The sequence below is a fragment of the Spinacia oleracea genome, chromosome 4 (genome assembly GCF_020520425.1).
Source record: "Spinacia oleracea cultivar Varoflay chromosome 4, BTI_SOV_V1, whole genome shotgun sequence".
In the NCBI taxonomy this organism is placed as follows: domain Eukaryota; kingdom Viridiplantae; phylum Streptophyta; class Magnoliopsida; order Caryophyllales; family Amaranthaceae; genus Spinacia; species Spinacia oleracea.
This window is the reverse complement of record NC_079490.1, coordinates 58,012,117-58,028,013: the sequence shown is the minus strand read 5'-3', so window position 1 is coordinate 58,028,013 and position 15,897 is coordinate 58,012,117. Positions and strand designations below refer to the sequence as shown.

The window sequence follows — 15,897 nt, the reverse complement described above, 5'->3', positions numbered from 1 at the left end:
TAATGGGAAAGAATTGGCCACATATTATTGAGGGAATGCAAAATAAAAAACGGCAAATAATAAACCGAGTGCATAATAAGAGGAACAATGGGCATTAGATGGAAAGCCATGGAGAGCTCTATCGAATGGGAATGGCTAACAATAAAAACTCATCACTCATACTCTTCACTTAGGCTTATTCCCTTTTCCTTTCATTCCCCTTACAAATATTTCATTATTTACATTACAGTATTGAATAAGCTCGGATGACCTCCACAATGGGTGCCCTGCACAGAGGGCACTTGCCTCCACCACGAACCAACTCATTCGCACACTTCAAACAGGTGCACATGTGGCCACATCTGTGGATAAAACAAACCATGCAACAACCAGAAATCATCAACGTCTCACTCAACTCTTGAATTTCAAGTTTGTTTTTCTGAATCAACGGTATTTTGGGAGACTCATGCGATGAGATAGAAAAGTGCCCATGCGTGTGTCTCCTAAAATAACGCAAGTGTTAGCAACTAAAGTAGAAATAAACATTTACCTGTACAATAGAGAATCAATATGGTTGTCACAACAAATACAACATGTCCCTTTCCTCACATGTCCCCATCTGGAGCCGTCCTCTGAAGTCTCAGCATCTAAACAATAGCAGTGGTCATTTTGTTATTTGTTTACATCTTTTACCAGAAAGAAAATACAAGAGTGATTAATGAGAACCTTGTCCACCAGTAAATCGATTAAGTGCTGCTGAAACCTCTTGCCGTACAGAACGCTGCAACTCAACCTGCATGTCCATGCAGGCTTCTAACATCCTTTGCATGTGGTTCATACCTTGCTGGAGCCTAGCAACATCTGCTCGAAGATCATTCATCATCTCCCACTCCTGCCAAAATCAATTGTCAAGACCAGACCCAATATCATAAAATCATAACGAGTTGTTTTAAATATGAGCTCTCTACACATCTAAGCAATAAACTTTCTCTCGTAAAAACATAAAGGGTTAGAATATCCAACAAAAGATCACAAACCTCATTCCCATCCATCTCTAAGTAAGTGCATGCCAACATAAAACAACAATAATATATATATAACTAAAGGGATCTGCTAACACTAGCCATCTCAATAGGTCACATCTCTCCATATTCTTCATCTCTTATTTAGACTTGACTACACTTCAACATCATTCGATCCTTCTTATTGATGAGATTCCAAGTGTCATTTTCAATCTTTAATGGATTCCTAGAGATAATGTGATTTTCATTCTTCAAGTCAACATGAACATGTTCGATTTTACTTAGTTTAGTTTGTATCATAGACCTTTAAGGTTTAAGTTGTTCTTGTTCTAATTCATATGAATTTTACGACGGTTTAGTGCTGAAGCACTGTCGGTAGTACTGTCAATGGTACTGGTCCATGTGTTATAGTTGGGCTTAATGCAGAAGAGGAGACTTGGGTGGCAAGAATGGTTATCACGGCTATGAGTTGTTGTTAGCAAGCTTCCTAATCTTAGTTGGTGTCCTAATATCTTTACTTTGTGAAGTTAAAATTTACAAAGAGTTTGTTAGAAGTGATTCCTTGAAAGGTTCACACATTTATCTTAGGCAGATATGTCTTCCTACTCTCCACAGGAGTAATGGAAGGTTTTTAGAGTAGGATTAGTCTTTAATCACTTGGAATAATTCAAAGTGGATTTCTTTAGACAGTACCCTAAAGCTTTCACAACATCATAAAGTCGAAAACAGCAAGAGGACAAAGGTGTCCTCTAGGGGAAACAACTAAAACTGCCTAAAATCTGTACCGTTAACTATTTCTTACCTAACGAGTTTATACCACATGGAATCAAAAACAATAATGGCTATACAGATAATTGGAACAGAGACTGAATATGATGAATGCAAATTGGCTTACCAGCTCTGAACGATGCATGCCATGCCTAGACCAGTTAGCATGATGTGTATTTTGTTGCCAGAGGGGCTGAGGGGGTGGCACTGGTGGAGATGGATTGACAAGAGGTATTCTATTGACTGTATCACTGGCATTTGATTCCTCCGGTTGAGACTCCTGATCATGCCGTAATGTAGCAGAAGAGGGCAAATTTCTATGCACATCCCATTCGACTGGCGCACGACCTTGCCTTTGCACATAAGATTGAATCAATTGGTCCAAACTTTCTCGAAATCCACTATGAAGAAGAGTTGAAACGCTCCTCCTGAAAGAAGGGGAACAAACTTCAGCTGATACAGATGACTATCATTTTAAAACAAGAACGCCCAACTCAACATGGCATGTTGTCAAGCACAAATTTCATGTTCACCTTAGAATAATTAACTCGAAAGAATTCATTCTTGCCAACTAGGCCACTACAGATCCATCAAATTCCCAAATGAATTAATTTCAACACGCTAATCTACTAAAACCTTAAACTTCCAAATTAAAATACATATAAATTCTTAAAAAACCTTCTCCTTGTGAACCCATATTAAAATAAATAAGAGTAAAGAAAAAACAAAAATTATAATCTTCTAAATTCTAAGATTATTATATCGTATGTAGAATACATGCAACTTTAGTGTCAATAGCTGTAAAAATGGATGTTTACAAGGCGATCATTACATCAGATAACATAATTGAAACGTTAATACAAATAGAACATATTTTTTAATATTATTTAGCTAATTTCACTTGATCAAATTGGCAAAACACTTGTATACGAATCTCAAAAAAACAAAATAAATGTGTATTACGCCAGATTCAAAATTAGTACTCACGTAAATTAATACACAAGAGGGCAGGCCTACCTGCTAAGCAATTCACGAAGCTCCATGCTGTAGACGTTGTCATCGTCAGGAGGGTGAAATCTATTGATTTGTCTAATTGGAATTGCACGTCGAATCCGTAGAGTATTAGAAGGCCCTCGAGACCAACTCCCCAATGTTGCTCGAGAACCATTGTCACGCCAAATCTGTTGACCAGTTAAAGTACTCTCTTCCTCACCATCATTTCCCTGAGAATCCCGCCGCCACGCTGCAGCTTCCTGCCAATTACCAACAATATTTGATTGGGGGTTATCACTCCATTGATTAAGCTCCACAGCATTTGACTGCAGTGAGTTCCTCTGATCATCTCCTGTAACCTGTTCCTGCCAATCCCCCCTCGGTATAGCACTTTCTTCCCCAGTCATGATATCAGCAGAGGCTTCACCAGACATGTTTATGGTATTACTTGTGAACTCACCAACCCCATCACCAGGGATCCTTGATTGCAGTTGGTCAGAATTCCAAACCTGAACATCCATTGGAATGCCAACTTGGTCCTGATCATTTGGAAAATTACTTCCTGGATCGCCAAATGAGGCCTCAGAGTTACTGCTTGCTTGACCATGTACAATAGTTTCTAGTCTAGACTCTCTAGAGCGGAAACCTTCCCTGAAAAAGGGATACGGTGTAAAACTCCCATTCATTATATAATTTGAGCACAAAAAATAAATATCCGGTGATTCCTAGATAAGATCCAAGTACACTGCTATCCACCCATTATCCACCCCAGTTTTGAATTGACAGTGTACCATACAAATAAACCAAGTGACAAAATTTAACAAACAATAACCAAGTGACAAAATAAAAATAATCATAGAAAAAGATATGCATAGGAAATCCACTGGAAAAAAAATAGATTTATTAAACAATCATAATGGGGGAAGAAAAACGAGAGACATTATGTAATAAGGTACCTCTACTATTGTAATTCAGTTGATACATACAACAAAATCAAAGTGTGGTTGTAGCTTGCATCAAATTAAACAGGTAATGGCCTGGAGAAAAATCAATCCCTCGCGAAAACAAAAAAGTTCAAAATAAATGAACTTGCAACAAAATGCATACTTAACAAAAAGAATACTCCCTCCGTTTTCTTTACATGCAACACATGTAAATGCACGGAGTTTTAGGAAAGTTCATTGGTTACAGTATTATATTGTGCAAGTGGTGATTTGCTTAGGCTATGTTCTGTTCGACTTATTTCGGACAAAATAAGTTCAGATTAAAAAAAAAAAAAAAATTCAGACATTTTCACTAACAGACAAAATAAGTCAGATAAGTTCAGTTAAGTTCTGATAAGTTCAGTTAAATTCAGTTAAGTTCAGATAATATAATTTCAGACAAAATAAGTTCAATAGAACAGAGCATTATTCTAATAAAAGAACAATGGGGACCATGAAGAGAGAGCATGTGAAAGATAGTGGTTTTTTTAATTATTTAAGTGGACACCATTAGAGAGAGATAAACAATAAAATATTAGTGAGGATTAATAGAGAGACAACTAATAAAATATGGTAGAGAGCTACCAAATACAGAAGTCCACGAAATCTTGACTGCCCGGCCTTCCCCATGTAAAAAACACGGCTGAACTAGGCAAGTGACACATTTAAAAGAAAACGGAGGGAGTACATCAAAACTCCTCATATAGAGGCACATAAGTTCATCAGTTCTTCTGCGTTATTCAGCCATGGTTTGTCTCTTTTACCCTTTTCTTTGTTTCACTAACATCCATTCCTCCGAGAACCTCTCTCTCTCTAATCTACCTATTCTCTCTCTCTCTCTCTCTCTTCATCTAGATTCTCCCTCTGAACTTATTTCTCAGCCTAATCACTCAATTGCTTAGGTTAGGTGCTTGCAGCTGCATGTAACTTAACGACCAGGCTACAGCTTCAAGATTGGGCCACAGGAGTTCAGTTTTGTCTGAACTTTCATTTTCAACAGATGCGGTTTACCAAAACTGAATATGCAGAAATTAGGATTTGATTAGTTTATTGACAATAGCAATTGGAACACCAAAATTATGGATGTACCCCTGCTAACTTGATTTCAGTACTTGGCTCCTTTTGGTAGATTTTTTTATTTTTTTCTGGTGTCTACTTGCATTAGATTTTGGTCAAGGAACTGACACTTTTCCAATCTTCTAAAATATTGGTGATATAATCCTGACTTCCTTTATACTCCCCAGAGCTATTATTTTTCTTGTCATCTAATTTGGAAGAGTTCCTAGTGAATGAGCAAATGCACAAAAAATATGAAGGTGTACCATGTGCAAGATACACCGTATTTATGGACATTTGAGGAATCCCTTTATCTTTTGGTGAAGAAATTAAAATATACAAGGTGTAATGAAGATTTTAGCTTCTGATATTCCTGGAATCGAATAGCAAGGACAACAGAACTCGTACTTCACACATGCAAGAATAACCAAGTCACCCAGTTTTATCATACAAAAGTGAGATACAATGTTGCCTTTGATGAAAGATAAACAGTTTTGAAAAGTATATTTCCATGAAAAGGAAACAATCCACACACTTAGAATACTCTTCCCTGCTATTTTCGTAAAATGAAAAAAGGCCAAATGAATGTCGAGGTTGTTAATGGCAAAAACTAAAGCATATGCTGATCTCTATCTTCGATTCTCTTATCTCTACTATCTCCTAAATATCCTAACTTTCATGTGAAGTGATAGATTCATATTTATATAATTTCAGCTCTAATAGGAGGATGAGAGGAATAGAGGTAGGTGAAACACAAAAATAAAGAGCCAAACATGATTTATAATGCAAGGGGAATTTTCGTCCTTTAAACAGCTGCTAGTACAAACTTATTCTTAACAAAAAAGATTCCCAAGCTTGGGATACCTAAGTGCTCCCAAAAACAACATCCAAATGTTTGCACAATACAAAATGATAGAGATTCCCTTGACATTTAAAGAAGTGAAATCACTAAATCTGGTACACAACTAACTTGAATTCAAAGAGCTTGCACAAGTGTACAACAGTAAAATTTAATTGCAACAGCACGGTGCTCACCACCACTAGCTCACAACTCAAAAATATATGTACCAAAAGCCAGTCTACAGTAATCATAGCACCATATTATTGGATAAAATTTGAAATAAATAAATAAAAATGTGCACATGTATACATTGAAATAAAAGATATTTAGAATCTTGCATCAGCATGAATAACAACCATGAGAAATTCACAATCTCATGAACAAACAAAAATTCAAAAGCTGTACACACCTATATACTGCAAAGCTTCCTAAAATAACATCCAAATAGCCGACACTATACTGAGTGATAAAAGATAACTAAGGAATTCAAGAAGTGACATCATAAATGCGGTACACTTGGGGCATGGGAGAGACCAGTAAACAGTAGAACCAACTGAAATGAACCAGTACCAACCACTGCAAGATCACAAAGTTCACCCAAAAAAAATGGTCGGAGCCAGCCTGCAGTAGTAATTCATGACCAGTATCGACTTCAACAACACAGACTATTCTTCTTAACTGACATAATTTAACTGAAATGGGCATACGTAATATATGTGCACTTTACAACACACGCAAAAGGAACAGCAGCAGTTACTGGTGAAAGTTAAGGATATTCTGTACAAAATATGGTCAAGAAATATCTATTCTTCACACAAAAGAAAAAGAATAAGGAAAATTGACATAAGCACAGCAGTCCCAACTATGGGTCGCCTGCTTTAAAAGGTCCCAACTTTTGATTAACTCATAGTGGTCTCAACTTGTAGGGTTATCATCTCATTAGGCCTCATGCGTAATTAACCTGCTCAGCAGGTTAATAATAGCCACAAAAACCTGCCCTGCTACCTTTATTTCTTTCTTCAATCAACCCCTGCTCATATTCGTGTGACTATATTAACCGATTGAGCAGTTTAAGCATGGCTGAGGACCGTCTTGAGATGATACCCCTAAGTTGGGATCGTCCTAAGTTGATCAAAGTTGGGACTTTTTCAAACTCTGCCCATAGTTGAAACTTCTGATGTCAATTTATTACAAATAATAATGGTCTGAACCAGTACGCATAGCATAGCAGGTTTTTTACTGGCATATAAGGAACAATCAATAACATTCTTCCAGGGTAAGGCATTGAATTTTCAATCACAGATATAGGAGACACAATGTAAACAATGAAAGAATGAGCACACCTCAAATCAGAAACAGTGTTTCTTTGTCTCAACTGAAGTAGTTCTCTTGCAGCAACCGAAGGCGGTCTTTCATCCTCGGTTGTTCTTTCAGTCCTCAAAAACCTACCTCTGAGTAATGACTGGATAACAAATCACAAATGAATTTTTATAAATTTCCTGACAAGCTAAGTGCAGCCTTTCTAAGGAGTATTAAAAATTAATATAGTAGTATAAATTCAAGAAGTGATAGTGGACTGTGGATAAAACTAATTGCAAGAACAGAGAACGGCATCTCTTCAATCATTCTAGCACTTCACAAACACTGGATTAACATATCCGCAACACTATATGGTCCATATCTGGATCTCCATACAGTTTTTGCTAAAGATAATGTCACTACTCTGCAAGTAAGCTGTTAGCATTTTGTTTATCATTACAAGATGGTAACATGCAATGAATGCAAGATCCCTTTTCAACAAGCACCACTAATGACAACCACTCCACAAAAATGAATGATAAAGAGAAAGGAAAAAAGAATTATATGAAGCTCAATCATCTTCAAAATAACAACCAACAACACATGATCAATCTTGACATCATCAAATAAGTATTATGAGCTTTTTCAAACCAAACACTAAAGAATGGGGAGAACAAGGGTGTTTTAAAAGACTGGGAGAGTTGACAAAGAATAAAAATAAAATCATGAGTAAGAAAGAAATTATATAAAGATCTACTACTGTAATTGATAGCAAACAGCCTAAATTCAATGGGCGCTAGAGCTGCTACAATTGGTATACTTGGCTGGCACCTTGCAATGTTAGTTTAAAAATATTTCAGATTTTCCCCTACTGAAAATAATAGTGAAATATAATGGCCCTGTTTGGCAATTGGCTGTTGGCTGTCGGCTGTTTTACTTGGCTGGTTTGACTGGCTGTTCAAGTTGGCTGCTTTTGTTGGTTGTTTGACTATGGATTGGTTACAAATATGTTTGGTAAAATCAGTTGTTGGCTGTTGGCTGTAGCTATGTAAAATGACATTTAAGGACATTTAATGTCTTTTATTCATTTTTCAATACATACTTTGTATTATGTACGGAGTAAAACGTAATTACGAATAAATAAAATACAAATTAAAAATAAATTACTTTATGCAATAGTATTAATAAATTATTATTTCAATTACTAATTACGGAGTAATAATTAATAACTAATAATTAATAATCAATGATTGATAATTATAATTAATAATTAATAATAATTAAATTAATATTAATTATTAATTATTAATTATTAATTATTTAATTATTCATTAATTAATTATTAATTATTAATTAATAATTAATTAATTATTAATTATTTAATTATTCATTAATTAATTATTAATTATTAATTATTCACTTTTAATTATTAGTCATTAATTAATACTCCGTTATTATTAACTTTTAGTTATTAGTTATTAGTTATAAATTATTAATAATTAATAATTAATTATTAATTTTTAATCATTAATCATTAATCATTAATCATTAATTATTAATTAATTAGTAAAAACAAGGACAAAAAGGTAATTTAGATAGTGAAAAGCCAAAAGCCAACTCCAAAAAGCTAGTGTTACTAGCTTTTCATTTTTGGCGGAAAAGCTGGCTTTTAAGCAAGCTAAAAAGCCAGTTACCAAACATATTTTTTGGCTGTTTGACCAGATTAAAAAGCCAACAACCAAAAGCCAACCAAAAAGCCAGCAAAAAGCCATTTGCCAAACAAGGCCAATATTCTTTTCCTCCTTAAATGTTCTACTCACTTTTTTTCGCGGTCACCAATGCACATTTTGTACCATTTATATCTCAAATTATGTAATAGTAAAAATTATAAAAACTTGAAATTTTCAAAATACACATTGTGACGAATCTTACAAGATCCCACATCATAATATTTTCTTATGTAGAAGTCACAAAATATGGTCAGACTTTGTTTGCTTTGACTCAAAGTAAGTGAGTAGAACATTAAGGAGCAGGGGAGTATGAAAAAGGAAATGATTATATAATGTTATAAGAAAGGCTTTTAGCAGTTCAAAAATAAAGAAAAAGAATTGCTCTTGGGAGTTTGAAACAAAATTTATCCCTTCTTGCTTTGAATAATGATCACACTCCTTTTCTTAGTTATGGCATCTTCCGCACACCCTGCTACTTTTTCCTATGTCATAATGTCTTCCAATCTTCCTCCAACCATACTGTCAGAGGACCAACTCAACCAAAAGCTTAAGCTGATGGTTGAAGCCCCAAGATTAGTTTTATACTCTATCACGCCCCCTCGCATGAAAGCCCTATGGTCTTGAAGTGTGGATGCAACATAGGTCTCCTCATACCCATCGCGAAATATTCCACTTTGAAAGGAGGGGTGGATGAGATTTGAATCCGTGACCTTTGCGTCACGCTGGCTCTGATACCATGTCAGAGGACCAACTCAACCAAAAGCTTAAGCTGATGGCTGAAGGCCCAAGATTAGTTTTATACTCTATCACATACGATATGCATCATGCCCACCACCAGCTAATAGTGAACATCGAGACGGACAGAACACAATCTTCAAAGTCACCTCTCTTCAATTACCAAAATCCACAACGTTCCATACCCCTTCCATATCAGTTAATGAAATCGTTCAATTTAAGATGTAGGTTTTTAATTTGCTATAACAAGCTTGGTATAGGTTTGACTGTTTGAGGTTCACTGCCTGATTTGCTAAATTAAGAAAAAAAATGTACCACTTTCATGTTATAATCCGCCTTTTCGATTCGTGGTTCGTGTTCGGGAATTAGGTAACACTACAAATCCTATATCTGAAAAAGTTGGATACTGCATAATGCTTCTTATTTTGTCAAAATGTTTCAACTTTCAAGGAATTTCAAACACTTTTCACAGCATATAACAAAAATGTCTCTTTTACACAACATTAGTAATCAAGATTCAGGGACTAAATGTGAACCAATTCATTCAAAGTGGAGAAAGGGAAAGGAACCAATTCACTCTAACACTGCTGCTCAGCTAGTCTTTTGGGATGATCGGTCACACGAAGATTAAGAGTTTAAGACTTGAAGGTCCTGGACTCCCACCACGGGCAACAGCAGGGAATCTTGGACAATGTACAAAAGCCAATCTTATGCTAACCTCCTTTAAAGCCAAGGTCAAATAAGCAAGGTCCTAATATCATAAGAAAACGTACCCAATCTAACACAAAGATAACTCAATCTTATGCTAACCTCCTTTAAAGCCAAGGTCAAATAAGCAAGGTCCTAATATCATAAGAAAACGCACCCAATCTAAGAGAAAGATAACTCGATTATGGAGCCACAAATAAATATAAAGATAACAATTTTCCAGTTTGTACAATTTTTACAGAAGTATCCTAGTCAACGAAGTTTAAGCTATCTATGTGTCGAATGAATTGTCCATAAGATACTAAACCAACTCTCATAGACTCTTACAATCATCCTCCAATATGTGAGAAAATCAATTTTGAAACAACAAAAGGTGGTTAATAATCAGAAAACACAAAACACAAGGTGGTTCCCTCCAAAAGTGAACTACAAAAGGTAGTCAGCTCAATATTGCAATCTCCAACTGTATTTCCGACACATTATCGTTCGCCATAGCTTTTCATGTATTCGCTATTATTTTACAATCAAACGATTGTAGATGCCTAAGAGGTTTTCACAGCCCTTTGTATCAAAAGCTAAAATATCCAGGTACAGAAACTGCCCAATATTTCTTTAGTGCAGGTCAACTTACAGATCATAAACTCATTCAGACACAATGAGCCTAAGCTCAAAAATAAGAGCAGCCAATTCTCTATTCTTTGTCAACGGCCTTCCTCTTCTGTAACTAAGGAAGAATTGAGTGCTTAAGTTTCTTTTTTGTTCATCTTTTACTTTTTAGCATAGTAAAAATTGATTATAATAATACCACCGTTGTCCGGCCTTCTTAAAACAGTCTCACCTTTTGATTAACTATGAATAATCCAACCTTTGTGGGTACCTTCCCATATTGGTTTGTAACAACATTCAACCTAAATAACAGATAATCTATTATTTTATTAAAAAAATATATTCTTCATCCCACCCCTTTCCTTGGTCACCGTCAACATTAACTCCTCCTTGACATCCAACTTCAGCCACCACAACAACTTTCCCTACACAACCACTAGGCTTCATCTACTTTTAAAAAACATCCTGTCCTATACAACCTCCATAAGTCTACTTTTATAGAAAACTCCCACTTTTTGAATTAGTAAAGTATATAGATTCTCATGTGGATTTCAATTGCCAAACTTTATTTTTGTTCATGCTACCCAAATTTAATTTCTCCGAAATAGAAGCAACAAACAACATCAAAATAGAGCAGCGACAGTACTCGGAGCAGCTAATCAGCAATAATAAATAAACTCCGGCGATAAGATAGAGTCGGCCAAAAACTGTGGAGAATAGAGGAACGAGGAAGGAACTGTAGATATTGGGATCAGTTGCGAATTCCAGTAATTGATTGTGGTGAGTAATGACTTTAGATGGTGGGTGTGAAAATTTTCCAATCAAAATTCGGCGGAAGAGTGAGCGGATGGTCCTCACGAAGAAATTAAGCAGAGGAATAATTGAGGTTTAAGAGCAATTAATTTGGATGACGAAATTAGAACATTGTAATGGGCGACTACCAATTAATCATAATCAATATAATGTCTTTGATTTTTAGTTTTTTTGCATAATCTTGAATAATGATAGGTCGTTGTGCTAATAGAAGCAACGTTTTACAGGAGAAAATTAATGGGGTGAGATTAAAGAAGAAAAAGAAGGCGGGTTTGGCTGGGTGTGTGGTTGGGACGTTGGACGCCATGGAGGGTGGCTGTTGGAAATGAGGGAAGTGAGGTGAAGAGAGATTTCAGGTGAGATGGAAATTCAGGGAACTGAAGTTAAAAACGAAGGAAAGGGGACTAAACATATTTTTGTTTTATTTTGTTTGTTTAAAGTTTGTAGGCTAATTAACTACAACACGTGTCATTTTTACCTTCTATACTGGTAAACTACAGGTTATGGACCAATATTAGAAGATACCCAGTTACCCACCATAGGTTAGATTATTCATAGTAAATCAAAAGGTGAGACTGTTTTAAGAAGACTGGACGGTGGGATTATTAGAATCAATTTTTTCCTTAAGCATATGCTTAGTTTCTTTTTAGTTCAGTTTTTAGCATATGTGAGATTTTTTAATCCAACATTTAGCTAACTGCAAAATTTACATGAATTTCTCTCCCTACCTCTCTCTCTGCTATACAACATTTTACTACTTCATGATTCATACAAGCTTCCATGTCCAGCAGGAAATGGGTAATCATTATGTGTAAACAGGATGATCTTGACATATCATTTGTTCAGTTTGGTTGATCTGAATATCTGATACTTAGTTATTTTGTAACAGTATCCTCATCAGTCATCACAGATTATCAACATGGGCATGGCCAAATAATGCTTTTCCTAATAACAAATAAACAATTAGAATTTCCTTTCAATAAATAACAGAAAGATAAGGCAACTAACCTGAATGCGATTACGATGAGCAAAATCTGAAACAGCCCGATGCTCTAATAATACCTGAAGCTCCCCCTGTCTTTCACGTTCTATTCTCATAAGAAGGTCGATCAAAGCTTGCCTTCCGCGTAATCTCAACATATCTCTCCGAATATGCTCTGGCTGGCCTTCTTCATGGCTAACAAGGCCAGCTTGAACTCGATCAACCTGGCCGCCTAATCCAGCAAGTTGATCTTCTCTTCGTCCTCCCCGTGTTCTTTGCTGACTGGACGTATGCACCCACTCTCTCACAAGCCTGACCCGTTCACGCTCGGTCTCACCAAGCCATTCTTCTCTAGGACTATTATTCCTCTGCATGGCATCAGAAGAGCGTTCACTTATCCCACTCTCCATCCATCCACGCACAATCTGCCTCACCCTCTCACTCTCCACATCACCAATATCAGGAGATTGCTCTCTGCTAGAATTGCTATTATCTGCTTGTTCAATGTGGGTCCCCATCTGATCATGAGACCAAGCCCCGAAATCATGCTCACTCTCACTTGCACCCACCACACTACCCTGGTTTTCCTCTGCCCTGCTTTCCGACATTGTTATGGTTGAGACGTCAGTATTGCTATCCACACTCCTCTCATGCCTCAGCCTCTCTCTGGCGCGATTCAACACGTGATCATCCTCCAATTCTCGCCACATTTGCAAGAGAGCAGAAGCCCGAGTACTTGGCCTTTCTACAGTTCTCTGCCTCCGTGAAGTTGGAGACTGAGATTCCCTTAAAAAGGAATAATCAAGCATAGAAACAGGATGCAAGCCTGCAAGAGCCATCAATTCCGACTCCCGGTTCCGCCTCTCAATAGTGGTAATCATTTCTTGTGCTTGCCTTGCTGCCACCCTTCTTGAGTGTCGTCTCCTAGCAGCAGAAGACTCCGCTAAATCATCCCCTTCAAGGTCAGACCTTCGCCTTCTACGCACAAGCTGATCACCCTCCTCGTCCTCATCCTCGGTATAACGAGCTGAGCTGCACGTGGCATATGACATACAATCATCCAAATGCCCACGCATAAGCTCCTCTAGGTCACGCTCAAAATCCACCCGAGCATCAGTCGCGCTCTCAGACTTTTGCTGCAATGGCCGGACATCTGTCATCTTCACCTAGCCACACACAAACACACTACACCCAAACTCACAAAACCCACAACCTCAAAACCCCAAACTTTAACGGCCTCGAAAGCTCGAACAAAATGAAACACAACAAACCCTCTTCACATCAAAAACACCCACAATCCACTGGACAAAAACCCATCCAATCTCAATAATTATAACAACAAAAACCCCAATTCATTCGTGAATAAAACTCAAAATTCACAAAAACAACAGCAGCACCCTATACTTTGATTCATCATTCCAAACATACCTGATCATATTTAAACAAAAAGGAGAAAACATCAATACCCCAACTAAAAAGTTAAGCAACTCAGAATCAAATTCCTAATTATAAATACCAAAACAACAAAATTAAACAACTTTAGGGCACTCGAAAATGGAGAAGCGTACCTTGGAAGCCGCCTTCTTCTCAATTTCAATTCGTACTTATAGTATTGAACAAACCCAAATCCCAACATATGAGCTTTTAATAATTCGAAGAATTGCGCAAGAAATCTTTCATGGATATCGAAGAGAGAGAAAAATGGGTGAAAGATCACAGAAATGGTCTTTAAAGAATTTAATTAAATTAAATAAATTGATGATAAAATTTGTTTGATTTATTTTTATTTTTGTGGATTAGTAAATGAATAAATGATGATGTTTGGTTTTCTGTGAAGGAGACCGGCGATCTCTCAAAAACCAAAAAGGAAGACAAGGAGACCAGTGAGAAGCAGGGGTGAAAAGAGAGGAGCGCCGATCTACCCAATAATGTACACGTCATCAACATTGTTTTTGTTCCTTTTTGTTTTTCAATCTGATTTTTCAATCTCGAATCTTGCCCCTATTTACAATGGGATATAATTTTGTAAGGGTGCGTTCTTTTCAACTTATTTAACCTGAACTTATCTGAATTTATCTAATATTTATTAATCTGAACTTATTGAAATTTATTGGAACTTATCTGAACTTATTGGAACTTCTTGAAACTTATTATTAATAAATATATATTAACAATAATAATAATTATAAAATAATATATACTACCTCCGTTTCAAAAAGATATTTACACTTACTATTTGCACGGACTCCGGTGCAATGTTTGAACATTAATATATTTAATTTTGTATGATAAAAAATTATAAAAAGTTAATATTCATAAAATACATTTTGAGACGAATCTAACAAGATTATCTCATGATAATTTTTGATATATAATAGTGAGAATTTATGGTCAAAGTTTTGGTTGTTGGACACATTTTCAAAGCGTAAATAACTTAATGAAACGGTAATAAATAATAAATAATAAAAAATAAATTATTATTATTATTATTATAAAAAATAAATAATAATAAAAATTATTATTATTATTATAAATAATAATAAAAATTATAATATTAATAATAATAAATAATATTATTATTATTAATATTGGAACTTATTGGAATTTATTGAAACTTATCTGAACTTATTGGAACTTATCTGAACTTATTGGGCCTGAAACTTATTTTTTTAAGGTGAACACAACGCACCCTAAATATTAGAAAAAAAAATATATAGTCAGTAAAATCTTGTTTGATTCTATTCAACGAGTACTTTAACAATATTAGAATTTTATAATTTTACTAACATGCAATTAGAGATATTAACAATACAAAATGTATATTGGCAAGTGTGTACAAGAAAAATGAGAAGAACTTAAGGTAAAGGAAAGGAAGAGAAAATAAAGGAAGGGAAAAGAAAGGAAAAGAAGGGAAGGGAAAGACATTTTATTTTCCTGTGTTTGGTTTAAGGAAGAGAAGAGAAAGGAAATATAAATGACAGGTTTTAATTTTGTATTTCCTTTCAAATTCCTCCAATTTTGAGAGGAAAGGAAACTGAAATTTTTACAAAGGATATTTCCTCTCAATTCCTTTCATTTCCCATCAAATCCTATTTAATTTATCTAACCAAACACGGGAACATAACAAAATCATTTTCTTTCCTTTCTTTTCCTCCCAAATACCCTCAACCAAACAAAGCCTTAAGGAATACTTTGATGAGGTGGCGGGTTTGGGATACACCACCTTAAGGGTTGGGCTTTGATGAGAACAATTTATTTTATTCACCTCTATGTTCGAATATATTTGTTTCAATGTGTTTAGGTTTGAAATTGGGAAGGAGGGTACTTTTAAACTATCTGATCCAATAATATGACATTCAGACTATATCATATTGAATTTGTA

General features: G+C 35.5%; 1 protein-coding gene across 1 annotated transcript; it reads right to left on the bottom strand.

Moving 5' to 3' along the window:
* Positions 1-14,435, bottom strand: LOC110797374 (uncharacterized). Its single transcript, XM_022002488.2, has 8 exons — positions 14,084-14,435; positions 12,542-13,943; positions 6,986-7,104; positions 2,787-3,413; positions 1,897-2,197; positions 706-871; positions 530-626; positions 1-341 (listed from the first exon to the last, which is right to left on the bottom strand). The coding sequence occupies exons 2-8, from the start codon at positions 13,673-13,675 to the stop codon at positions 224-226; spliced, it is 2,562 nt and encodes an 853-aa protein (XP_021858180.1). The 5' UTR covers positions 13,676-13,943; positions 14,084-14,435; the 3' UTR covers positions 1-223.
* Between the last annotated feature and the right edge of the window lie 1,462 nt (positions 14,436-15,897).

Coding starts and splice junctions, on each gene's coding strand:
- LOC110797374 (XM_022002488.2), bottom strand. CDS start 13,675: ATGACAGATGTCCGGCCATTGCAGCAAAAGTCTGAGAGCGCGACTGAT. Junction 627..705: donor TCGATTTACTGGTGGACAAG/GTTCTCATTAAT, acceptor GCTATTGTTTAG/ATGCTGAGACTTCAGAGGAC. Junction 342..529: donor ATTGATTCTCTATTGTACAG/GTAAATGTTTAT, acceptor TTTTATCCACAG/ATGTGGCCACATGTGCACCT.